Source organism: Diplotaxodon limnothrissa, linkage group LG22 (genome assembly GCF_057381915.1).
Source record: "Diplotaxodon limnothrissa isolate DT_005_m linkage group LG22, D_limnothrissa_male_GT1.1, whole genome shotgun sequence".
In the NCBI taxonomy this organism is placed as follows: domain Eukaryota; kingdom Metazoa; phylum Chordata; class Actinopteri; order Cichliformes; family Cichlidae; genus Diplotaxodon; species Diplotaxodon limnothrissa.
The window spans coordinates 8,827,872-8,854,060 of NC_140616.1; the positions used below are offsets into that span (position 1 = coordinate 8,827,872).

The 26,189-nt window shown below is 39.4% G+C and overlaps 1 protein-coding gene across 1 annotated transcript in view; it reads right to left on the minus strand.

Annotated features, from left to right (window-relative positions):
• Positions 1–1,555: 1,555 nt before the first annotated feature.
• The window catches only part of atp9b (ATPase phospholipid transporting 9B), a 45,490-nt gene continuing 20,856 nt past the window's right edge, over positions 1,556–26,189 (minus strand). Inside the window, exons 9-29 of the mRNA XM_085345877.1 lie at positions 25,542–25,622; positions 23,695–23,770; positions 22,297–22,373; positions 19,327–19,487; positions 18,622–18,764; positions 16,804–16,916; positions 14,804–15,055; positions 11,229–11,390; positions 10,931–11,023; positions 9,245–9,328; positions 8,611–8,781; positions 8,035–8,133; positions 5,908–5,997; positions 5,449–5,593; positions 4,924–4,988; positions 4,500–4,655; positions 4,216–4,280; positions 3,927–4,035; positions 3,781–3,838; positions 2,681–2,884; positions 1,556–1,836 (exon numbers count right to left, since the gene is read on the minus strand). Of these exons, the coding sequence (XP_085202003.1) occupies positions 1,700–1,836; positions 2,681–2,884; positions 3,781–3,838; positions 3,927–4,035; positions 4,216–4,280; positions 4,500–4,655; positions 4,924–4,988; positions 5,449–5,593; positions 5,908–5,997; positions 8,035–8,133; positions 8,611–8,781; positions 9,245–9,328; positions 10,931–11,023; positions 11,229–11,390; positions 14,804–15,055; positions 16,804–16,916; positions 18,622–18,764; positions 19,327–19,487; positions 22,297–22,373; positions 23,695–23,770; positions 25,542–25,622 (2,541 nt within the window). The 3' untranslated portion in view covers positions 1,556–1,699. The remainder of the gene's footprint in view (positions 1,837–2,680; positions 2,885–3,780; positions 3,839–3,926; positions 4,036–4,215; positions 4,281–4,499; positions 4,656–4,923; positions 4,989–5,448; positions 5,594–5,907; positions 5,998–8,034; positions 8,134–8,610; positions 8,782–9,244; positions 9,329–10,930; positions 11,024–11,228; positions 11,391–14,803; positions 15,056–16,803; positions 16,917–18,621; positions 18,765–19,326; positions 19,488–22,296; positions 22,374–23,694; positions 23,771–25,541; positions 25,623–26,189) is intronic.

The window sequence follows — 26,189 nt, forward strand, 5'->3', positions numbered from 1 at the left end:
CACCTGATACACTTTGGTGGAATACAGCTTTAGTTTAATAATAATTTGATTAGGAGTTTTTGAAAATTCTGGTCACAGATTTTAAATCATTTTTCATCATTTGAGCCTCAGAAACAAATAGATGCTATTTGCAATCTGTTACAGAAACTGTTTTGTTTTTAAATGTAAAAAAACAAAACAAAAAACAAACACCTAAGGTTCAACACTCAAGTTCATACATGACTGAAACTCATTTGCTCTCCAGTATTTAGTCTCTGTCTCCATCTAGTGGCCAGATGATAAACCTAACAATGAATATATCCTTGGCTGCCTCTGCTTTCAGTTAGAAAAATCCAAACAGGAACATTTTTAGTATTCATTGTCTTTTTATTACTCCTTAATCAATACCAGTTTTTATAAATAACAGACATACGGTTAGAAATTGCTGTGTCAGCCATGGAAAGTAAGATCATAAGAAACTTGACAGAAAACAGGAATCAACAACTGGAATTGCTGCTTGTAAGAATGAAAATCGCAATTTCAAACATTCAATGCAATTTGCATCAAAGTATTTTTTTCCCCAAAGAACTACAATGATAAAACTCATTCCTCCTTAAAAAGGGATGAATGTCAAAGTCCACTGCAGGTCAAAGTCAAACCGGAGCAAAAGAGTCGAATTGTCAATAAAGCCCTAAAAGCTTTCAGCCAGCGAGTTTAATCAGGGCCCTTATTATAGTTTGCCATCATGAAAAAACTTGTTCTCCAAGAAAAGCAGCAGGATTCAAGTTCAGATATGGCTGTGGAGGCAAAGAAACCGAACCTAAACCTCTGAGATGCAGATTGAATACATGAACATCATAATGAGGCACAGAGCTGCCACGCTGACAGGAGGACTGACGGCCACAGACGCACACAAGTGTGAAATTATACAATCAAAGCCAAACATGGAAACATTTAGGAGTTCTGATTCTACACTACAAAGACTACAGATTGATGTCTTAAAAATGTAAAGTTCACTTCAAAGCCAGTCCCAGGAAGCTTCGACCCTCAACACATCAACAGCATTTTCTCTCGAATGATTTTTGGTTAATGCACGTCTGTATGAGATTGAAACACAGCGAGTTTTACATTAAGTCCAGTAACAATCAAAGCTGCATGTAAAGACTTTATTTACAGTAACACAAGAAACCAGTGAATCATCCTTTTCTCCCTTACTGCAGCAGCTCAACACTGTTCAAACACACCGCCCAGCAACTGTAATTAATACCATAAATAATAAAAAAAAAAAGGTGACACTTATAGTAAAAAAGTTTCCAAACGCCACAAATAAAAATCTAAACACTGAAAGTAATGCATCTGAACTGTATAAAATGACGAGCTGATGTATTTAAATGCTTTAAAACAAACGAAGGCAGGTCGACCCCCTTTGGGAAAAAGTGGGGTCAAGTGTTTCGGGCCTTCCAAGTGCAGTCACCGCGCCTGTACCCCTCCTCTGACAGTCTTTTATTATGTGCTCAATCTTTTCAAGTAATTCCATGTATCAGTGGCAAACCCCCCCTAAAAAAAACCCAACAACTTTCTTTCAGTTTTTTTTTTTTTGATTGTTCCAGTGTTTCCTCTGTCCATCACTGAGGACCAGTGTGTACAAAAAGTGCGAAAATTACAAAGCTCATTGCTGCACAGAACTACAAACCTAACAAAAACATAATCCCAGTTTGGCTCATGAGGAGAGCTTGGAGTAGCTTGGTGGTGAAAATTTGCGCTTCAGGTATTTGATTATGTAGAGAGGAAGACAGCTGACGAGTGTGATGGCGGACACCTTCCACAGGAAAGGCCAAGTCGTGATGAAGGACGAGTCTGGGAGAAGGAAAGATAAAGACTTTATCACAGCGACATGATCGCGCTCTAAAATTATGTTGGTGATTGCGTATTGGTCAAAGCATGAAAATAAAAACTTAAACACGTGAGATGAAAACGACCCACACGACAAAATAAACCCAAGAACATAAGATGATGCAAACATACAGATGCAAGACCAGATACATAATATCAGAGACAGATGAAGGAGAAAGGGGTGTGAATTCACAGGCTGTACACCTACCAAGGAAAGCTCCCAACGACACCCTGCCTATGCCTGTTGCCGACACACAGAAGCAAAAGAAGTGCAGCAGAAACAGTGAGTGCAGTGCAAAAAGTTAGCAGTGAAGAAAGAAATAAAAGTAGGACAGACAGAGAGAAGAAAAAGACTGAGGAGGGAATAAAAGCAAAGAGCTGAGGGTTTAAACAACAGCGCAACACTTAGGTACCAAGTAGTGTTACATCAAACTAAACAGAGCGGGCACAGCGAAGAAGAAGGCGGTTCCTTGAAGTACTCAGACCAATCAATACTGGACGTATCAAACCAAAAGTAAAAGCCTCACACCAACTGTTCAAGCTGTTCACAAGCAGGTTAGTTGACTATTTAGCAACTGAAAAATAGCATATTAGCATCACTCTTCATGGTTGTTCAGACTAAGGTTTTATTTTAATGACAAAAAAAATTCAGTAGATTAAAGTACGACAATAAGTTCTCATACAACCTTTCATATAACTATTTGATAGGATTTTTAAATATAAAGATATTCTATTATCTCCTGAAACCTTAAATGTTTAAAAGGTCAGTAAACCAGTAGTGAAAAACTCAGAGGAAAGCTATACCTACCAAAGTACTCGTTGAGGAAGGCGAGTGAGGCGAGGTAGCAACCCAGGCTGAAGAACTCAGCCACCACCATGAGCCAGTGCCAAGTGCGGATCGTCAGCGCCACCATCAGCAGCTCAGTCAGGATGAGCGCCGTGAAGGAGATGGCAACCACGTGAACGAACTCCGACTCAAACAGCACCAACGCGCCGTACATGAGGATGCCCCCTGGTGGCGCCAAAGGAAACATGCGGACTTTAAAAACTTTTTTGCGCGATTAGGTCTGGTCTAAGTGTCTGGGCTTAACTAAAATTACATTACTCATTATTCATTCAGGACTTGCTGTGCACTAGATCTCCTTTTAAGAAATCACGATTGTTTTCTAAAGATTAACTGGCCCAGTCTATCAGTTTCATCAACAGTGGTCTGGGACACTGAGTTAAGGATTATGGTGTCTGCAGATAAGGACTGATTCAATAACATTATTTATGAGGCTGAAGGATCCACAATGACTTCCAGTGTGTCTCACTCTTGAGTGTCCAGACACACACTCATCTTTGGGCGCCTGCTGTATCTTGATAGCTTTTCATTTTATCATAACACTACACAAATTGAGCTTAATAGCCTATAACTGATCACGTAATTGCTTTTTCATATTGGCTTAATACAGCGCATTCCACCGACTCAACGTCTGTAATAAATTATGCCCGATCAGTTCCTAATATTTTCTTCCTTTCATATTGCTTTTTTTCCTCTCCACATACCGAGTATTGGCCTTTAATTAAAAACCTCGAGCTGTCAGGAAGTCACGCTTGAGCAAGAACATAGATCTTTCTCACTCGCTGCATGGCTTAGCGATTACAGAAATATCGATTTACTGGACAGACAAAAGCTTGCATGTAAAAGCGGATGGCAGTTGGAAACCTTAGATACTGAGAAACGGACTGTGCAAGGGTTTGAAGGGGCCCTGGGACTGTGCTACTAGACAATGCACAAATGATGAAATGGTGGCTGAAGAGTTGCTCTGACAGTTTAAAGATAGAATCACGCTGTAGATGGTTCTGCTATAACTTGAAAGTTGATTTTAGGAAGCAAATGTGAGTGAATGATAAGGAAAAACACACCTTGATAGACACTGATCAAAACCCAAATGAGGAAAGTCTTGAAAGACAATGAACGTCCCTGAAAGAGAGAAAGACATGTTGTTACTTGTTTAAATTCTAACGAAGGAAAGCTGTCAAAACCAAAGATTAAAAAAATGGGATTAAACCTTAGTGAGGTCCTTATAAAGCTCTGGGTAGAGCAGGGCCATTTCTGGCTTCACATCTTGGTCCAGGACCAGGGAGAATACAGGAAACATGGTGTAGATAGTCGCATACCTACACACAAAGTATAAAAAAAATAAATAAATTAAAAAAAAAGAGAAAGAAATGAGAGACGAAGACAGGAGAGGCAACAAAACTGAAGGTTATATGATCGAATACTGTAGAAGCTTGCATCAGGGTTATGCTGTTGTGAAGCTGTCCTTACACTGGCCCCATGAGACTTCAGGTACTCACCCGACCATGAGGAAACCCTGGTACAGAGGCACAGAGGCAAAGTAGAAGACGGAGGAGAAGACGGCCTGAGGACAGGACACAAAACTGGTGTCATAAAGTCACCAAATGAGGAATTTTAATGTCCCCGCTGTGGGGAATTTGTAATTTCGTTTTAACCGCAAAACAACTTTCATGATGAACTCATTAGGAACGATCAAAAGCAAAATATAGGCTCAAAATATGTAACAAGAAACATACAGCATTTGTAGTGTTTTGTCTGTGTTTTAATTTAACTATCGCTGTACCTGCATGGTGGAGATGATCATGCCCCTGTGCATGACAAACTGGCCAAGCGCTGCAGAACGCTTGTAGCTGTTCCTGCCGTGAACCATGAGCAGGCGGCCAATGTGCTTAAACTGAGTGATGGAGAAGTCTGCAGCCAGCGACGCCTGCTTCCCTTCCTATGTGAAACAAACAGAATAAAGATGCTAAGCTAAAGTAGAACAACCGTTTTCTTTTTTCTTCACATTTAAAGACATGCCACTTCGTTTTACCAGTTTTATAACTGAGGGATCTGAGTCAAGGTTTTTAGAGTTTTTATGACCAAATTGGTTTTTAGAGTTTTTATGACCAAATTGGTTTTTAGAGTTTTTATGACCAAATTAAGTTATTGGACCTAATCCAGGATAAGGCACACAAGGTCTGAATGAAATGTGCAGCAGGCTTTACCTTTCCTTCAATCCCAATGCCACAGTCTGCAGCCTGGATCATACTGACATCATTTCCTCCATCACCTGCCACAAAATTACAAATTACATGATGCAGTTTCTAGAAGTAGCAGCTGGAATGGGCATTTTTAAATCAGTGAGTTTTCACTGCCATCTTGTGGACACATGCAGTAATACTCTGTCTAAGACCACATGAATCTTCCTCTAACCCAACTAAAATCAGTGATGTTAAATGGTCACATCTGGGATGGGACGGTTAAGAGACTGTGAAATTATGTGTTTTTCTCTGAAGCATTTTACAAACCAGTTCAGCTTGTATCCCAAACACGAGTATGAAATCGGTCTGGTTTAATTTGTCTGTTCACCAGAGTTTTATAAATGGTAAACACTTTCCTCTCGAAAAGATGGGGCTAAATTCACACAGATATTTTCTCCCGCTAACAGATTTTCCCAGGCTGTCCGTGGATCGTAGCCAAATGCCTTGTGGGCAAGCAGGTCTGCCGCCCCTATATCTGTCAACACTTACCTATGGCGCAGGTTCTGTTGGCTGTGTGCTGTTGGAGGAGTCTGACGATTTGAGCTTTCTGAGTTGGAGAGCAGCGACAGCAGACCACCGCCGGACACTGACACGCCAGCTCCACAAACTCGTGCTCATAGTACCTCAGACACACCTGTAGCACCACAAAGGAAGTAGCATACATTTAAAAAAAAACTAACAAAAAAACCAAAAAAAACCCAAAGGTTGTGTGACATAAATTAACTTGTTGACCAGAAAACACAGTGAAAATGTTAAATTCCTGCTTAACTTCTTTTTTCTTTTTTTTTTTTTTTTTTTAAATTCAGCTCACTGTTCCAGTTGTTTTTATTATCTTTCCCTCTCCAACTCCTCCACTTCTTGGGTGAACTCCAAAGTGTTCGTTTTGGCTAAGAAGTACACCCTCAACATCATCGGCTGTGCAAGAGTCACTGCACTGCGCTGTAGTACCTCTAAGGAGTCTCCTGAGATGACCAGAGCACAGTCATGTTTCCTTCTGAAGGCGTTCAGCTCCAGATGGGCCTCTCCTCTGTTTGAGACCTGCTTGAGAGCCACACAATACAATTATCCACAAGATCATTTAGGCTTTTTGTTATCGCACATTTAATCTTAGTGAACAGCTATCTGTTTTGGAAAATGCAAAGTGGACAAGACTGCCATAAGCTTTCCATTTATTCTTTGAAGTTTACTTATAGACACATTTCTACTAATCAGGCAGGCAGGCTTCTCTTACATGCAGGTAGACAGTCTGTATAGAGGCAAAATGCAATCGTGAAATGAAGAGCTAACATAATATATATGCTTTTAGAAAAGTGGATAGAAAAGTACCGTAATTGTCGGGCTATAAGCCGCTACTTTTTGCACAAGCTTTGAACCCTGCGGCTTTTAGTCAGGTGCGGCTTTTCTATGGATTTTCCATGATTTTTGTCATATCGTAAGACGATTTGTTTTGTTTGTTCCGCTGTTGTACGGCACTACGTTGCCTGGCGGAAGGATCGGGGTTCAAGAGTGGTATGTTAGTCACATGTCCGTCCACCAGGCAACGTAGTGCCGTACGAAGTAGCGCGAAAAACAAACTTCAAAGTAGCGCTACGCATTCAGTGGGAGGCGTGGATGACGAGCGGCGATAAACTTGCGAAAAGCAAGTTATGCCCAACTCCACCGGTGGATTCTGACAGCGTGGAAAAGTGCGAAAACATCCACGATCACCAACGGATTTTGAAGGGCTGGACTGCTGCATGATGGAGAGGAGGACACTGCCACGGCCCTTCTGAGGGTGTTCGACTCTGACACTGACAACGAGGATTTCTTTGGTTTTGAAAGTGACAACGAAGGAGAGAAGCGGAGAGTGGATGACGAAGCCATCCTGAGCCTGTTCGTTTCCGACACTGGAGAAGAGGACTTTGGTGGTTTTAGAGCGCAGGAAGAAGAGAAAGATGGTGAATGACTGACTTTTCTTCTTGTTAAAGCTGTGTCACTGCACCTGAGCCTAAAAGGTAGTCCGAATCTATTTTTCTGGTGTGCTGTAGGTTACTGTTATGTACTACATGTGCAAATATGTACCCATAACTTGTTTTTCAAAATATTAATAAAAGGGGTGTGTCTCCAAACAGCCATCTCTTTCCTGACAATTCCCTTTGTGCATATTCTCTTACATATGATAAGTCAACATTGAAACACCTGCGGCTTTTAGTCAGGTGCGGCTAATGTATGTACAAAACAGGATTTTCCCCTGATTTTAGCTTGTGCGGCTAATATTCAGGTGCGCTTTGTAGTCCGGGAAATACGGTAGTTTTTAATACAGCCATACACACCTGCCCACTCCCTTAGGTCTGCCAATCAGCAGCTCTTTAAGGTGCCAAACACCAAGGGTAAATTTAGAGGTGACCGTGCTTTTGCTGTAGCTGCTCCAAAGTTGTAGCATGATTGGCCCTTGCACGTTAGGCAGACCTCTGCTCTTTCTGAGTTTATAACTCTTCTTAAAACATATTTATTTGCTGAAGCCTTTGGCACATTTTAAGAGATTGACTCTATTTGTTTTACTATTTTTTCTAATTCCCTAATTTTTAACATGTTTTATTGTTTATGCTATTTGTATATGTGGTTCAGGGGGTTTGGAAGCTCATCTCGTAACCTGAAGGTTGCCAGTTCGATCCCCAGCTCTGTCTGTCCTGGTTGTTGTGTCCCTGGGCAAGACACCTACTGGTGTTGGCCAGAGGGGCCGATATGGCAGCCTCGCTTCTGTCAGTCTGCCCCAGGGCAGCTGTGGCTACAACTGTAGCTTGCCTCCACCAGTGTGTGAATGTGAGAGTGAATGAGTAGTTGAATTGTAATGTAAAGCACTTTGAGGGTCTCGAAAAGCGCTATATAAATGCAATCCATTATAATTATTATTATTACAGCGATTTAAAACAGTAGTTTTATTTTAAACTGCTTTAAAAATAAAGGTGGTATGGTAACCATAATCTCTTATCCACCCTCCGTGAAAAACTGAGTTACACCCAGAGTGTGAAGCAGCCAACTAGCCGACAGGTCCTTTTATGCAAACACTTCATGTTTTCAAATAAAACAGCGTACCGGTCTGAAGACGTGGATGTCTTGGTTCCTGGAAACCAAATGAGAGCTTTTAGCGATGCACGTAGCCGTCTCAAGCTTGTCCCCAGTCAGCATCCAGATCTGAGAAGAAAACAACATGAAGAAACACAAAGTGTTACAGAAACAGCACAAAAATGGAGTAAAATTAAACAAATAAGATCTTCAGTTATCTCCAACACTTTATGGTTAATTAACATGAAAATACATCAAATTCTGATTAGGTGTAATATTATAGTTTTCCTGCTTTTTATCCCTCCTGAAGTAATTATTAAGCAACTTTCCTTCAAGGTATCAATATTGTTGTTTAAACATAATGCTAACAAGCAGCAAAATGAATTTTTCTTCAGTCTCAATTGAGAAAAATTAAGTTGTTTTAATCTTTTAATTATTTCTTCCACCTTTTTCTTTTACTCCCTTGCACTAACACTACCATGTCACTATTACTTTAATAGTTTTGTTGGACTGCAACAAAGTAAATAAATCAAAGTGGAGATGATCTGACGAAAAAAAAAAAAAAAAAAGCATCGGTCTGGCGTCCAGTTTTATTTCTGCACCGACCTTGATGCCAGCATTTCTAAGCAGCTCCAGCGTGGGCCTGACGTCTGCTTGTAGCTGGTCTTCCACACCAGTCAGACACAGAAGCTCCATCTCTCGCTCGAGACTCTCCACCACTGCTGCGACCTTCAGGGTTCGATCGTGGATACTCAGTTTCGCTTGATTGTAGCGATTCTGCACAAAAAAAGGAGAAAGAACAAAAATAACGAATAAAATCATGAAGCGATTCAGAGCTTCAGAACCGCAAATAGTGGACACGCCTGTTATTCTCCCTTTAGAGTAGTTTGAACTGCAGAGACTACAAAAACCAATAAATGTATTTACAGGCAAACATGAAAGTGATCTGAGGATTATGATGGGTTTGTGGTTGTTTACTAATGTCAAAGAATTCCTTTTTTTTATGAGTTACTTAAACATTTGTTTCATCTACTCTTCTTTCATTATGTTGTTTATGACAGTTATATCAGTAAGTGTAAGTTAAAAGTCCAGAGGAACCACGAACTTCACCCTCAAAAATGACCGTACAGTGAAAACACATATTTAGATTTTCATTTGGAGGGCTGTCAAAGCAGACTATATTAGATTTAAAGAGGTACACATCGTTCCTTATAAACCAACAACTGATAAACCTGCATACCTCAAAGTCCTGATACTGCTCCTCAGATAAACACTTCTTCGCCACCACCAGAGTCCTCAGGCCCTCTCTGGCCATGTTCCCACACTGAAAGGAAGGAGATCAGAGATCTATTTCAGGGGTGTTTTCAGTCTCAAGTATCTTTCAAAAGCTTCATCGCTCTTGACTGAAGTAGAAGATGTTGTGTATTTACAATAAATGTTTGCGAATGTTTCCCTGAGATGAATTTCAATCAAATCTAGGGCAGATAAGTTCTTTTATTAGAGCAGCTGCTGTGCAAGTACACCATGCAGACACTACTGTCAATAACAGCATATTGTTACCAACACCAAAAGAAATCAATATTGAATAACATACCCTGTGGTGAAATTCAGAGGACACAGTAAAACAAAGGGATGGATGGCAGTTTATTTTTGATATGAAACACCAATAGGGGCAATCTGTCCACTTGATTGGTTATTGACAAGCTGAGTAACTGCAGCGCGTTGATCTGACAACGGGATATTACGGCCAACAGGACATCATTAGCACCATTGTTCAAGAATATGACATACTGTAATTACTTCAACTTTATCTAGGTCACTAATTAAATCAAAAGCTGCCCCCGGTGCTAAATGACTCAATAATGCCAATATAATTATGAACATATGCGCACAAGACCTTCGACCACCAAACTGGTGTAGGTGGCCTGTTGATCTTTTGATGAAATGTCCCCATTAATAGAGATGCCATAAGCAGCTAAGCTCTCGTATATTTGTTATTCATGTTGGTTATTTTATTACTTCACATAAGTAGAAACAAACGAGAAAAATACTGGCAGAGTTCCCACATGTGACAATGTTTAAGACTTAAACAGTAGATTCAACATGTATCATCTTTATTATAGAAAGACTACATTTAGTATACATTAAATTAACATGCCTTTTTAAGACATGAAATTGCATAACATATTTTTAAAGCAGGTGTTTTTCAGCATAACTTTTATTTATTTAGTTTGAGTTCAACAACTGTATTTAAAATCTTTTATATTTAAAGCTCCACAATCCCTTAACTATTATGTTATGTGAGAACAGCATGCGTCAACAGTTCACACAAAAATGTTTTGAGGATGCGCACAGACTGATTAGAGCACGATGTTTCTTGTCCCTGCTCCAAAACCTGTAATTATGCTGTCTGCCCATCATTTTACATAGACTGTAATTACAAGTAGCCAAGAAGAAAAACTGGTTACATCAGCCCTAACTCCAATTCTGAGCCAGAGATATTGAGAATTTCGGGCAGTGACAATCTAAAAGATCTACAAATCGGGGACCTATCCGGGAGTCAGTTAAACCAGGTTCCTTCAGCATAAGCAAAGTTATATTCAAGACCTTTTTAATGGTGTTTAGAATGAAACTGAATCTTAGAAAGACCAATCAGGTAACAGTCTTTATCTGGCACTAGCTGAGGCACTAATTTGACAAACTGCACCAATCCAAGCGTGCTGCCTTATAGTAACCGTGTGCAAACACATGGAACACTTAAGAGTGCAGGAATAGTGTCACCGACTCACTGTTGTGATTCTCATCCTGAACCAAAATTTGGTTAAGACTAACTTTAATGGAATTTGCGCTTCTTTGATCCAGTTCTGTCCAAACTATATTTACAGGAAGTATCCAGTAAAATCTTTAATATGACTCAAATTTGTACCTCTTCTTCCAACCAGTCGTTATACTGGACGATGCTCGCCATGGCAACATCAGCACCCTTCATGTAGAAAGTGATATCCCCCGTTGACTCCTCCTAAATAGTTGGAAAATAAAAATAGCTACGTTTCTTCTAAATTTGAAGGCATTACTGTGGAAACTAAGCTAAACAGAAGCAACAATAAACAGAATTACAAGATTAGGTTCAAACCTATCTTAAAAATTAGCCCTCATTATGTGCAGGAATAACAGAAACAGGCATGACTCAGACCACACAACAAGGAGGATATCATTATACACACCCGAACAATGATGCCCATCCTTTTGCTCTCAGAGGTGAAGGGGAAGATCTGCAGGATGTAAAAGGAGAGAATCTGTCCAGAGGGAGTCTTCAGCTGCAGGGAGGTCAGGTCTCTGTTCACCAGGGTCAAACCAACGCTTTCTGTCCACCGCACCAGCGCCACCTGAGGAAGATTCGATGCTTTGACTTTAATAAAACAGCAGACAAGATATACTTGTTCACAATGTTTGAGGATCAAATTAAAATACTTAAAATCTTTATTTTAGGATGAATGTTTACTAAAACTAACAGGTTAATGAGAAAATCACTTTATGTAGGAAAGAAAATGATGAAAGTTGACAACATGTAAGCTGATTAAATGTACTTTCACATGCACTTAAAGGATGAGAGTGTGTTACGGCATCTCCAGAGCTGCTGAGCTCTTCCCATTCAGCTCCACATAAGTGTTTTTCTGTTTCTCTTTCCTCTTTTTCCCCTCAGCAGGAACTGCGGCCCCCGAGTGAGTGTTCAGCTGCACACGACTCAATCCTCAATGGGTTCATTTTCAATTTGCTCACTCAAAGGTTGTTATTATACTCCGACCTACAAATTAGAACTTCCTGTTAATACCCCATCATTTCTCCTGCTCCCCCTTTGAGCTCCGTAAAAAGGCTGCCTATATTTACTTAACACACATCTGTGTGCCATTATCCTGTGTGTGTGTTCACATAGCTGCACATGGACACACATGAATTGACACACAACATGTGCTGACATTAAACAGAGTCCTTTTAATCTACTTTATCAGCTCTACAAAAACTATTTAAAGCTTTGTCAACTTTGATACAAATTGCATGTGATTCAAACTGCGTGTGTTACAACATTACTAAAAAAAACGACTGCTGCTGACTAGTTTACTGCAATGGCAGACGTTCTTAAACAACACGATCAATCATTTCAACTGTGTTCACTGTGTTTTAGCAGCCATGTAAATCACAATAGCGGCAAGTGGACTCTTAACAGTTAAATTCTTTTTTCTGCTGTAATGTCACTGGTAACATAAAAGGGTGCACCCTGAAGAGCTCAATTTATTTTGGGATCATTTGACACACTTTAGATTTGAAAGAGTATCTCAAGACAGAGCAGAAATTGTGCATCTGGATTCATGAGAAACTTCTGTTGGTAACTTGTTTATCCCAAATACAAAACTATAAATCGTCTAGTTTGCGTCTTCTTTTTGCATTTGAGTAAAAGTTCTTGCATAACCAGTTTAACAAACCTTCACAGCCGTCCTGCTATTTGTACACATTTTTAACTGTTATTGATAAGCACACAGGGACACATGCAAACTTAACGGGAAGGAAAAGTATATTTACTTGATTATCATTGTGGTGTAATCGACACCATTTAATTAGCGAGGAAGCATTGCAGTTTGGTGATTTTAGAACTGAATGAATTGAACCTAAATTCTTTTTTTTGTAACTTTGGAAATTGGATTTACCTGAGAATCTGCAAAGCTAAATTAAAAAGCAATGTCCCAGCATGTTCATATTGTTTACATAATGTATCTCACCTTTTTTTGACACAGAGTTATCTTCACAAAGCTTTTGATTTTAGCTCCAAATAAAAATTATCAACACTATGACAGAGTCTAAGAAGTCAAATATTAATAGCCAGTGACCACCAGCTCAGCTGCTTTTCAACTGCAGGAACTGAATGGATCCAACCTGGTGTTTCCCATGACATGAATCTTAGGGGGAATTTCACAAAGATTTCTCTTTTTCTTGGCTTTTCAACAGAATTTTGCAAACTTGGAAGGATCAGGCACTATCAAATTGACGTGCCTTGCATGTATGCCATTAAAAAGGAAGTAGCAAAGAAATATTTTTTATAAAGGAGAATATTAAATGTGAAATAGCAGCTGCTGCAATGCTTTTCTTTTCTTGCATTGGAGATGAAGTGACACAATTTTCCTGATCTTAATGACAGCTGAACAATAATTGTCAAGCTTCTCAATCCAGAAAGACCAAGTGTGTAATTTAATACGAGCTCCTGAAAGGTGACAAAATGTAGGAAAGAAAAAAAAAAGCCACACACATTTAAAGGCTACACTCAAATATTTTTTTCTAATCAGACCACAGGTCGGACGACCTTTGTTCTGATCCCAGTAGCTTCCACTTTATGACTGCTTATGATATCCGAAATGATGAGCGGGCCAAACAAACTAAGAGAAGTATAGCGGCTGAGATCGGATGCTGCATTCAATGAGACGAAGGATTCAAAAGAAGAGGGAAATGAAAGACAGAGAAAGAACAAAGGAGAGAGTGAAAGGGGAAGGGAGAGTTCTACCAACAATCACAGATCTACACCTCTCATCCTCCCAGTGAGAAAATTAAATATTGATCAATCCAAGCAGTGTGAGACAATAGAGGGAGGAGAGACAGAGCAGAAAGAGGGGATATAAATAAATATACCCATCAACTTGGAGGGAGGTAGTGCAGGTAAAACAGAAAAATTAGATTTATCTTTTAATACGCTTTTATCTTTATTTTGATTGCCAAAGGTGGCAGGGGGTAAAAAGAAACTCTGCCAGTCTCACATAGGCTTTACGAACCTTCACATGTCAGTGGTGATAAACATGCCAATAATGCTGCAGTGGGCCTTTAAGGGTAGATTAACTCCCCTCCAATCTGCATTAAACTACTGTTAAAAAAAACAAAACAAAACAAAAGCCTGACTTTTTTTGTCGTTTTCCTTCTGTGTTTTATGTGTTCTCCATGTAATCCAGCTCTCGTGTTACATGGAGAAAGGAAACACTGAGGATCCTCGTGGGGACCGGGCTGCATTCTTCCTTCAGTTACAGCAGTAAATTCTCAGGCAGCTAATATAGACAATTAAAAAGCTTAACCTCTAAAAAGAGTTCATGACCTTTGACTTTCTGCCAGTGAAATGATAATTATGACTAAGCAGGATTATTTAGGATGGCTAATAAATGACACAGAAAGAGATTAGAAATATTTTTACAATGAGTGTTTCAAAAGCAAAATCTCCCTTTTCCGCATCCTTTTGTTTAGTATATGCATGTTTTCTCCTACAAAAATATTAAAAAGGTGCTAAAATAAAGATTTAAGCTGACTTTAAAATATATTATGGGTTTTTCCAAAGACTCTGAATGAGCTGGGAATCACCCAGAAACGTCACTCATGACAAGGGCGGTATTGTGACAATTTGTCACACACAGATTATTTAAACACATCTGTGTGACTGTAGAAAAAATGGACTCTAAAAGGTAAAGAAAATAATTTTATGTAGTGCACTGTAATGTGTTCAATTCAGACAGTTATTCAAGCTTAACAATGTGCTGATTTAATTCATTAGCTTTCTATTTTACGTTCCCTGCCAGCTTCCAACTCCAAATGTAATCTGCATCACAACAAGTTAACCTCTGTTAACCCAAAGTAGTCATAAAATATTGTTTTTGACAAGTGAGGAAAACTGTGACCCACCCAAATTAGATAAGTTTGCTAAATACGAGGTGGAAATAGAGCTATAATCTAATCTTTGACGACCAGGATAACCACTGTGCTTTATATCTACCTCATCTGGGCTGGAGGCTTGATACGTGCGGTTGTCATCACTGAAGTCCTGGTCGGCTTCTGCAGATTCAGTCTCCCCGTTTACTCCGGCATGCGACTCGTACACCGGTGTGACGTTGTGGCACAGGGCGATGGCTTTCACGGCCTCGTGGATCCGGCTGCTAACGCTCTTACGAACCTTTGGGCCTGATGCCTGGGTCTTCCGCGATGGCGTGGCACCAGTGGCACTACCACTGGATGGCTGGGAAGTTGCCTGAAGTAAGAACAAACAGTCTGCAGCTGACAACAGTTTCTGTCCAGACTTGTATTAAATATTTAGTTTTTTAAAAGAACTTTATAGATTTGGGCTCGGCTGTTCCTGTGTTATGGCACTGAGTAAAGGAACAATGGCCAGCATAGTGTTGCACAGTTACATGAACCTTTGAGCTGTTGTATACAAAATGTCATCACTTTATCCTTTTAAACATTTTTGTGAAATATTGAAATATCCATGTGAATTCATGAGTTATGGCTAAAAATGTGTTTGCAAGGTACCAGATCCAGTGCCTAAAAGAACTGAATCTGGAGTATATTTATATATATTTATCCCTGCAGACACAGTAAGAAACAGCTAGTTCTTATCAATCTGACACACCTGTTCAAGCTAGATGACACAGCGAGGAGAGGACTGCAGCATAGTCTCTATCTTGTTATATTTGGTTTGAGGGCTTTTACATTTTCATCTCTTTTGACAAGAACCATCAGTTTAAGTGTGCGATTACTGAGCATGACAACAGTCCACAGAGCCAGCTGTAGTTGACAGGAGGACTGCACTCTACTGAGCATTAGACTTTGGTTTATTATTAGACTTGACTCCTGCTGAGCAGAGAAAGGGGCTGACAGGAGTACAGTAAGTACACAAACTTTATCTAAAGGGACTGAAAGATCTACAGGCAGAGATTATTATGCCATTCAGCCAGATAAACACAGTGTCACAGATATAAATGGAGGATTTCTTCTAAATGTACAACAGATACTTGTAGGCAAAAGTTGTGATTAAATTAAGACCTTTAGGTGGGGTTTTTTTTTAGACTATATTATAAATGATCCTCTTTAAATTTTACACATCACTGTGACAGTACAGTACAGAAAAAAGTATTGTATAGCACAAATGAGAGAGGCACTGCTGATCAGCACTGCTTCAGCTGTCCTGCGCTAAAAAGACTAGTCATTTTTCATTAGCTGAGATTAGACATAAGGGTGCGGGGCAGATGGTTTCAGCCTCGACCAGCTGTTTGGAGCTGGCTGAGAGCGAACAATATCATTCTGTCAAGACTGCAGCCAGATCTGAGCCACCCAGTGAGGAAACACTTGCTTACAGTACAGGGAGTCTCTCAGGGACGCCGCATGATGAATGGACAATATGGGCTTCTTTCCTGGAAAACTTATTCTTAGCTCAATATAAAAATTGATTAAACTGATCCGCAGAGAGGGGCAGGAATAAGCGGGAAAACACTGAGGGAAAAAAAGTATTAATTTTAACTGGATACGCGCCCATGCTGGGCACAAATTTTCAAAAGTCAAGTAAATTGTGTACCCAGTGTCTATCGTTAGGCATATGTGTTATAGTTTTAAAGTAATACTGAGCGAACACTCACACTAAACAATCATTATTCAGAAATTTACAAAAGAAAAAAAAAAGAAAAAAAAAGTCTTTTTTCATAATATGGATGCTAAAAAAATTAGTGCTAAAAATTTTTACATAGATTTTATTTTTAGTGAATTAAAATATTGGACGTTATTTTCATATACACAAATACACTCACACCAATTAATGCACACAAACAAATCAGCATGGAGGTGAGCTGAAGGCAACCAGACTTCTTTTTTAGGTTCATGAAGAGATTTTACCTCTAATCCAAAAGGCTTAAAAGTCCAGATGCCTTTAACTCGGGTGCTTAAGACATACACAGACTAACAGTAGCTGGGTTTTCTCAACCACACGTCATTAAGGTTGCTCACCTGTGCGTATGACTGGACTATATGGCTTTGGATCTCATCCATGGTGTCTGTGCCATAGGATACTGTTCCCAGGTGGAGTCGCTTGAATATCATTTCGTTTTGTGTCAGAGTGCCTGCAGTTCAGAAGATTATTTAGACATTACCATATAAAACAAACAGAACATCCACAGCACCTGAATCACAATTCAACAAACTCTCAAAAGATAATGTTTAAGACCCATCGCAAGTGTAGAATATCAGTACTGTGTTTACTATCATTATGTCATGTGTTTTAACAAGACAAGACATAAATAACATTTTCGGTACAAATCCGCAGTCTTTGTTATTGCTGGTCACAACTGTGATGAAATCCTCCCTGAGAGAAACTGAGCAGCTCCTAATTTGGCATCTCTGAACTCCAGCTTCTTGTATCATCTTACATATACACAGATACCCATCAAGCTACAACAGTATCAGATGCCTTATTTATTGTGCAAGCTCTAATCGCTTCCCAAAATTAATAGCTAAAATCGTCCTTGCTTTAAATGTGCAAGCAATCCCCTTCAAGGTTGACACCTTGTGCTCCCAGCCATCCTGCAAAGTTTGGATCACCACCTAGATCTCCAGAGGCAGGTCTGTGACTACAGCACAGAAAACAATCTGTTTATTTGACTATGCTTCTAAGAACCTTATGTTAGGTTTGTGCTCTATATAAATAAACCATGTCTCCACCTTATATCATCCAGAGTTTCTTATTACACAACTGTATACAATAGCAAAATTAAGAGAAATTCAGCCTTTCTGAAAGCACACACACACACACACACACACACACACACACACACAGCGGTCGTCTTCATAAGACCGTTTCCAATATATCATGGGACCTGCAGGGTAGTGCATTTGCCTTCTCACTGACCTAATCTCATTACCAGTATGGACTGCGTGTCCTTTCTAACTATCAGACAAGACTGCATACAAAAAGACTGAGTGAATGTTCAGACACTAAAAGCAAAAGAAAAAAGAAAAATCCTTGAAAATGGGGGCAATGGCCTTGTTTAATGGATGTTGGTTGCCAGAACGTGTGCTGATAGAGCGTAAAGCTGATTAGAGGGCATCTAACTTCCAAAAACATTAGAGGCACAGAGTTAACCAATTCTAATGGATTGATTGTTTGTTCTTTTTTCCATGTACTTTAACTACCAACCTGGATAAATAGGCTCTAAAGCTAATCTATTCCTACCTAGATCAGTGGGGGAAGACAAAGAAGCATATTAGGACCCCAGCAGGAGTTTATCACTCTGACACACCGTCTAGAATTAGAAAAGAGCAGCCATTTGTTTATTAGTGAAACACGCCACAATAGGGAAATAAGAAAACTTGAGGACTCCTGAGAAGCACCTGAAAACGCTGGATTTTTCCTCAGTTCTCCGTTTTAACTCACACATGCCCACAGTGTCAAATGTTTCTACTTCAGTTATCATCAAATGTGCTTAATTCATAAAGGAAAAATTAATGTGGCTGCATTAAAGACTCATTCTCAGTTTTTTTTGTTTTTCCTTTTGGTTAATGTGCTTTGATCAGGTAACATCACTTTCTAATCTGCAAGTAGGGATCTAGACACCTTAAAAATGTTAACATTAAAAACCCATAAATGCTATAATACACACGTGTCACACACTTTGTGTAGACCTTCCACCTTCTTTGATGGTATGATAAGGCTTCCACAGTCTCTCCCATTTGAAGATGCACAGCCTAAACCAGCATCCAAATCATTTCTCCTCTTGAAGCAAATAATTTCAGTCAAACTCGGATTGTCAGTAAAATCTTAAACACTACCTGTCTTGTCTGTCAGCAGATAGACAAGCCGGCCCAGTTCCTCGGGGATGGTGCTGGTCCTCACAACAGTGCCGGGGATGTTTTCATCTTTCATTATCATCCAACCGTAGGCCGACTTTCCCATGTCCAAGTTTACACGCAAACTAAACAAAAAAAAAAAACGAAATTAAATAAAATGACTGTAACCCACCACCAGTAAAACAACAAAACTGTATTAAAGACCAAATAAAAAGAAAAAATGGCTACAAAAAAAAAAAAAAAAAAAAAAAAAGAGAAAGAAAAAGAAAAAAGGGGGAAAACAGATTAAGAGTTTTAAGAGTATCTTTGTCTCACCAGTCACAGTAAGGCTACATAAACTAAGAAATAAGAAAACACTGGCTAATTCTTTTTTCTTCTTAAATAACTTGTCCTTTTGTCCACTGTTCACTGGTTTTAGTAAACCTTAACTGAAATAAAAAGAGAATACTTTGAATTCAACAACTGAAGCAAAATAAATTCAACATAAAAAAAATCTATTTAACGTTGAACACAAAGATTTGATAGGAAATCTGTTTTGAATGTACTGTAAGATCAAGCTTCAAAATATTATTTTTTCTAAAATAATATTATTAAAAATAATATCATCATTATATCTATTTTGGTAAGAACATTTACACCTGCCAGTGTGGGAGGATCGACATCTGAGGTTTGTATTTGAGACACTACCTGATGGGGATGATGTAGGAGAAAAGCACAACAAATCGGAAGAGATTGCGGAACCAAGGACCCACAAACCCTTGCAGTGCAACCATCACCACAGAGAGAACCACCTGGGCCAGGAACAGGGCTTTGGTGAGACGGTTCAGCTCCAGGTCCAGCAGGCCAACCTTTGGGGAAAAGATAGACGTCAAAATGGGCCGATTACAACATAGCTGTCATGCTTCACCGATTAGAGAGTAATTTCTGTAAAATCTGATTAAGTGTGGCATTTGTTTTTAGCAATTTTTCTCTAATGTAGGACACTTTTTCAATTAACTTGAAATACAAAGCCAGATAAAACATCTTATTCCTTTTCTGGCAACTTAAAAAGAAAAGAAAAGGGTCTTTGCTACTTTCCCATCTGCTACCAAAACCTTACAATATGCGACACATGGGCAAAAACAAAGCCAATCAAACTCTCAGCTGCAGGATTTTAACATGCAAACTGTGTATACAGCATAAGTAAGTTTATTGGTGCTGCCACTTTGTGCTAAACTTCAAATTGCATTATTTGAAGTTGCACTGAAGTCTTTCAGTGCAACAAATAGAAGGTCAAAAGGCCTCAAAAACAGAGAAAGTTCCCATATTGAGATGGCTCTCAAGAAAAACAGACAAAAAAGGGGGTCAGAATTGTCTTTTATTTTTCGAGTGTATCTCCCAGCCAATGAAGCATGTGGGAAAAAGATGTCAAATAAAGAAGCGCCCTTCCCCTTTCTGGCAGTGCTCGCAGCAAAGCCCTGTACACAGAGGGCTTTCATCTGACGCACCACGCTTACAAAAACAGCAGAACATAACATCTCTCCTCTCTCAAATAAAGGAACTGCTCTGAAAAGGAGGGGAGGGGGCAGGCATATATAAAAAGCAGCAAAATTCCTCCACTGCCTAAACCCCCACCAAAACCATTCCCCTGAGGACTGGGAGAGCTGGGAGACCAGTGTGACTGATTTATCAGTTGGTGTTAAACTCCCAGTAGCAGAGTGGGGAAAGGGGAAGGGGTCCGAGTGAGCGGGTGGGCATCTCCCCACCCCAGTGCCTCACTACATGGTTCATGGTTGAGCTATTGAGAAAAATAGCGGGTTTGGGTGGATTAAAATGAAGAAAAATTAAGACAGAGAGAACAGTGCACGCCTGAAAAGCAAAGGATCGCCTTCTGCTTGAACAATGGCTAGTCTAAATTTTCCAAGCCTTGCCGGGGATCAGATGAAGTCATTATTCATTCAGTCAAGGGGGGAAAAAGGACTCAATTACCTCAACCTAAAGATGCTATCAATGAATAAAAGTGCATATTTTACTCCATTCATCTCCAAGCCATTAAAACTGAAAGGAATGATTCGATCTGCCTGTGTGGCTTGTATTTTAGCATGTGTGTGAAATCTGATGACGGACTGCAGACGTGGGACATGAATATTCATGAAATTAAACCCAAAGAATATCAGAGCTTCAGTCTTAGTGAACGGTTAAAGCTTAGAAATCTGGCCAAGAAGAAAGTCAAGAAAAATAAAATTGATCTTTGAGAAATTAGTAAACAAGTTTAGGTTTCTATTTTTCCAGAGCAACTCGCCCTGAGAAACACACAAGGAGAGCTGAGTATTGGAACTTGGATATAAACTTCAAAGAATCCTTATTGAGAAGTGGCCTCTTGTCAAATGACAATGTTCTCCCTCTTTACTCAGGAGTTTGTAACTATACTGCAACAAAGGGTGAATCTACGCCTGACGTCCTGTCAGATTGATCAAGCGCGGGCATCGTCCTGGTCTGTGTCACAACAGATTATATGAGACCAAAACGTTCTTGTGACTTTAGCCGCACTGTATCGACTTTCTCCCCCAATCTCCAGTCTCCATATTGGCACTTCTGACATCATCTCCTTGAAATATTGAATTCCTCTCAGCTGTCAGGCTTACACAAAACACTGGCCGGCTGTTCGACCGGCCACATCAGCGTTCTAAATAAAAGACACTGGTGTCAAAATGGTGCTGCAGCAGGACGGGGTTATGTTATGCCACGGAGAGTTAGTAGGTGACAGCTGGAAGTGACAACTTTGTGTGTTAAAGTCACTGCATGGTAGATTCAGTTTAGCTAGAAAAGGAAAAAAAAAAAAAAACCTCTGAGATCTTGTTTATTGCTGCCTCTATCAGATGACCTCTGTCTATCTAGCCAAAACATCTTCCAGGTAAAATCGTATATTTAGCATAAAATTATTCACTTCAATCCGGAGACAAAACGCTCAATGGGGATTCTATGAGATTAACTTGGTGTTGAAAATGTCATTTAAATCCTCAGTTAGTTAATTTCCCTTTTGGTTAATTAGCAAATGGTACTGACCTTTCGCGCTGACAGGCCCAACTTTATCTAGAAAGTCAAGGTTAAAAAACCACCTTGTCGTAGTGATTGATTAGTGATCAGAGGTGAGAGGGAACGAGATGGCATGAGGAGAATTTGGGATAGAAGATACTTTGTTTGAGGTGATTTATCCACTAGAGCTTTTAAACGTTTATGATGGAAACACCACAAGGGGACTCCATGTTTCTGAGTTATACCTTGCAAGCTGGTTTAAAACCTATAGAGGATATGCTTACAAGAACATTTTATTTTGTCCAAAATTCTGCTGACATCAGCAATGTGACTTTAAAAACAGCCAAAATAAATCATTATTTGATACAATACAGAAGCACTTAAAACAAAACTAGATCCAGTGTAAAAAATTATGATTGTTTCTTCTGCCGTTTGTCTTCATTTTAGTGAGGTAACTAAATCAAATGGGGGAAACAGGAGGCTCTTAAGCAAATTTCAGACATTTTTAACAATTAAGCGTTAATTGTAACAGTTTAAATATTTATAATTATATTTCTAGTATACCACTTGACATTATTTGTATAGGAAACTAGAAAAAAACCCTTAGATTCAAAGCTACAAAAAACAAAAAAAAGCATTCACCTTGTTCTTGGCATAGGACGTGTTCAGTACGCTTCTGGTCTCTTTGCCTGTGTAGATCACCACCCCTATCACCGTGCCTGCCAAAGATAGAGACAAGGAAAGTAATGCTGCTCATTAACTGAACCTCACCCCCACCATCTCACACGCACACGGACACACAAACACGCACACAACACACACAAATATGCATGCACACACTCATCTTGGTCAAGTAAGACGAACTGCATGAGAGGAAACACAATAAGGCTGAGCTGAGGCAGTTTTGTCTCATTGCCACTCAAGCCAACAGACAGGAGTTTAATACGCTTAGACACTCGGGGCCTTCAGCCACCCTATGGAAGCTCATAAAAGCTGATCAATACGCTGCCATCTTTATTTGCCAATTCATTACAGTGGCCTTATTAAAAAGGATTAATGAGTCATTAATATTAAATGAGCCTAATGGCAGAGCAAAGACACTAATAAACCTAAATACAGGCTCTGAAATCCCCAAACTATAAAAAAATGGCAAGAAAGTTACAAATGGATAAAAAAAACAAAACAAGGAAAGTAAAGTGCAGGCACAACAGAGACCAGCAGCCACAGGATCAGAGGAGAAAGGTGATGAATTGCTCCTGTTGACTTCTAACTCCAGAAATATTGAGCGGTGTGACAAATGGTCTGTGTGGCTCAGCATGCAGAGGGGCTTCAATCTGAATATGCGAGCAACTAATTCTCCTGTCACAGCTGGACTGAGGCCCGTAACCGTGTGAATACACAGTGATCTGGGCCAGATCAAACGCCCTGAACGCTACTGTAGAGGAGAGAGGTGTCTGTCAGGAAGAGTCTTGTGAGGGACAATGACATTTCTAAGCAGAGATGATGTAACGAGTCTAAGTCAGGCTTTCTGTGCCACTGTGTGTGTTTGCTCTTCTGGTCAAGGTCAGGCCAGAGGGGAGAGCAACACCACAGATCAATGCTGTGGCCATCACTGGGAGCGTCACAAACACTCTCAACTGACACAACCATTTCTGCCAGAATGGCTTGGCTGAACTGAAGGAGGACCACCTCCATCGTGGGTTTTATTAAGCAAATATCTATTAAATCAAACCGATTGCTCAAGGTTTAAACCCATGAATTCTCTTTGCAAAACTTGAGCACTGCACTCAGGAAGTGTGAGCAACAAATTTAGAAAATGCATAAAATAAGAAAAATGAAATATGAGTCAGTGCATGTTTCTGAAAACATTTACACAGACATGCATTCACATCTTTAGGTTGATGTTTAGCAATAATAAAAAGTGTCAGAAGGTGAAATTAAACTGGAGGTTTTTAAAAAAAACATCCAGACAAGCAATATATTTGTGATTCACTTCAATTTAAAAAAATGAAAAGGCTACAATAGCTTTCATTTACTTACCAGATGCAACTACGGTGCTGGCCCAAAGAGTGTTTTCAATGCTGAGACTCTCATGGATCTGTGGGTCCGTGTCTTCCTGCAAATAAACAAATTGGCATAATTAGGACTTTAAATAACTTAACTGGTGGTTTGAAATGAAATTATATTTAGATACAAATTAAATTCTACATATTACTAGTACAAACTTAATATGCTTTTTGTTTCTTCCTTTTTGTGACACTTTGTTGTGTGTGAGAAAAAACAAAGCAAACAAGAATCCTAAGACATGGAAAACTTCAACCAAAGAAGCTTCGAGCTTCAAAGAAATACCTCGACGCAGTGAATTTATTTCTGCAATTAGCCACCTTCTAATTAGTATTTCTCAGTGTGGCCCTCAGGCAAACAAACACAAAAGTAGCACCACAGATGAATTTCACTCCAGTGACTTTAATAGTAAAAGACAATTTACTGCAGTTAAACATTTTATTCTCACCAAAAATAAAATAATGAAGACAAATTTTATTTCAGCTTTTACAAACTGTAAAAAACATTAATCTGATTTCTAATAATTGAAATCTTTATTTTGTTTTGTGCAAGAGGCTCTAAGATCACCACTTTATTTTTTAATAACAATAATGATCTTAGCTTTATTACATAAAAGTGTGTACTATCTGATAACCATTATTTAATAAAATTGCAATGAAAAAACTACATTTCCCAATTGATTGATAGATTTTTTGACAATAATTAAAAGGAAAAAGCTGAAAAGTTTGTTTGGACAGAACAGAAATGGTTAAGAGACCCCAGCTCAGACGGTGCATAGCTTGACCAGGATGGCTGAGCTCTGCTGTGCCATTAATTTTCTCAAGCACCCTGCACAGTTGTGCCGACTATAGCAATACAGTAGTCCTCTTACCTATACTTTCACTAGATTTGGCATGGCGATAGAGGCTCCTTTTAAAAAAAACAGTATAGAGTGTTCAAGTAGATGAGATTTTAGTGATAAATAAGCCCCTTGAGAGCCTCTTGTTTCACCCTCCCCGTTTCACCCTTCTCTCTTAAATAAAGACAAATGCTGAAAATGGCTTGAGTCAGGAGTGCAGAGTCAAGGCTCCAGTTTCGGCTCAAATTGCCTGCCCGATATGATAATTATGATACCTAAGCACCCACATCCTGTCAATCCACTCAAACATGGGAAGAGGTGCATGAAAAATAAATGGCAGTTTGCAGAATGCTTGACCGCTCTGACATTGGCATCACAGTACGGTGTTCATAACTGCAGAGGGTCTCAATGAAGACCACAGAAACAAAGCCACTATATCCGTCTCAGGAAAAAAAAAGAAAAAAGAAAGAAACTCTCATAAATAGGTAAGTTCATTTGCTGCGGATCTGTGGGAACCCATTTTTTTCCCATCCTGCTCAGACTAAAAGCACACGCTATGCAAAGGAAGGCCGTGGAGGATGAATGAGCGCAGGAAGTGCTCGCTCACTAAGCCTGGTGTGTGGCCAAGAGTGAAGACGGACCACAAAGCCCCCCTTTGTACTGGAGCTCTCCTCTATGTGGGGGCTGCGCTAATCTGCTATTAATAAAAAAAAAAAAAAAAAAAAAAAGGAAAAAAAAAAATCACTGAGCAACAAGCAAGACAGGATGGATAGAGCTGGAGCTGCAAGAACCTGCCTGTGATGTAAGAGGCATGCCTGCTGGAGATAACAACAGGCCCAGATGGACACACAAGCCCCTATTGTTGTCACTTGTCAACACATTGCGGTGATACACATCTTCTATGTCAATCCACGTTCTATAGAAAAATCTGCATTTCTTTGAGATTTGTTTTACAGGTTATAAATATGTCAACGAGCTACTGTACCCTTGTGAAATTCCCCTCGAAACTGTGGATGTCCAGCTGAGGCTTCTGGGCGTAGACGTAGGCGCTGATAGAGAAGAGATCCTGAGACAAGAAGACACGACAGAGGTGCCATTTAATTAGTTTGAAAATGAGACACAGCCTCATTTAACTAGGTTATATGAGTGAGCAATTCTTCTGAAAACTACAAATGGAAAAGAGACCAGCTGTTTTCAAGGGAGAGTAAAAACTGTGTTAGCATTTCAGTATTTTACAGTCTGTTGCACTCAAACTAAACACCTTATTTGGAAGTGAAAATATGTTAGAAAAATATACTTTAAATTTGAAAATAAAAGCCTCACTAATTCCTATTAGAGCAGAATAATTGGATATTGCAGCAAATATTGTTTAAAATAACATATTGCTGGAACTTAAGTCTTAGTTAATATATATGTGATGTACTATAAAGCGTGTTGTGTAATAATAACTTTAGCACAGTTGCTCAAATAAATAAGACCGATCTTGCTACACGAGCAAAACCTTTAGTATGATCTTTTGTTTCTTTGGCAAGATTTAGTAAAACAAACAGAGAATCAACAGAGTCAATGAAGGGAGTACTAAGATAACAGCACTTCCATAAATGTAGGATCTGGCTTCTTAACAAAAGAAGGA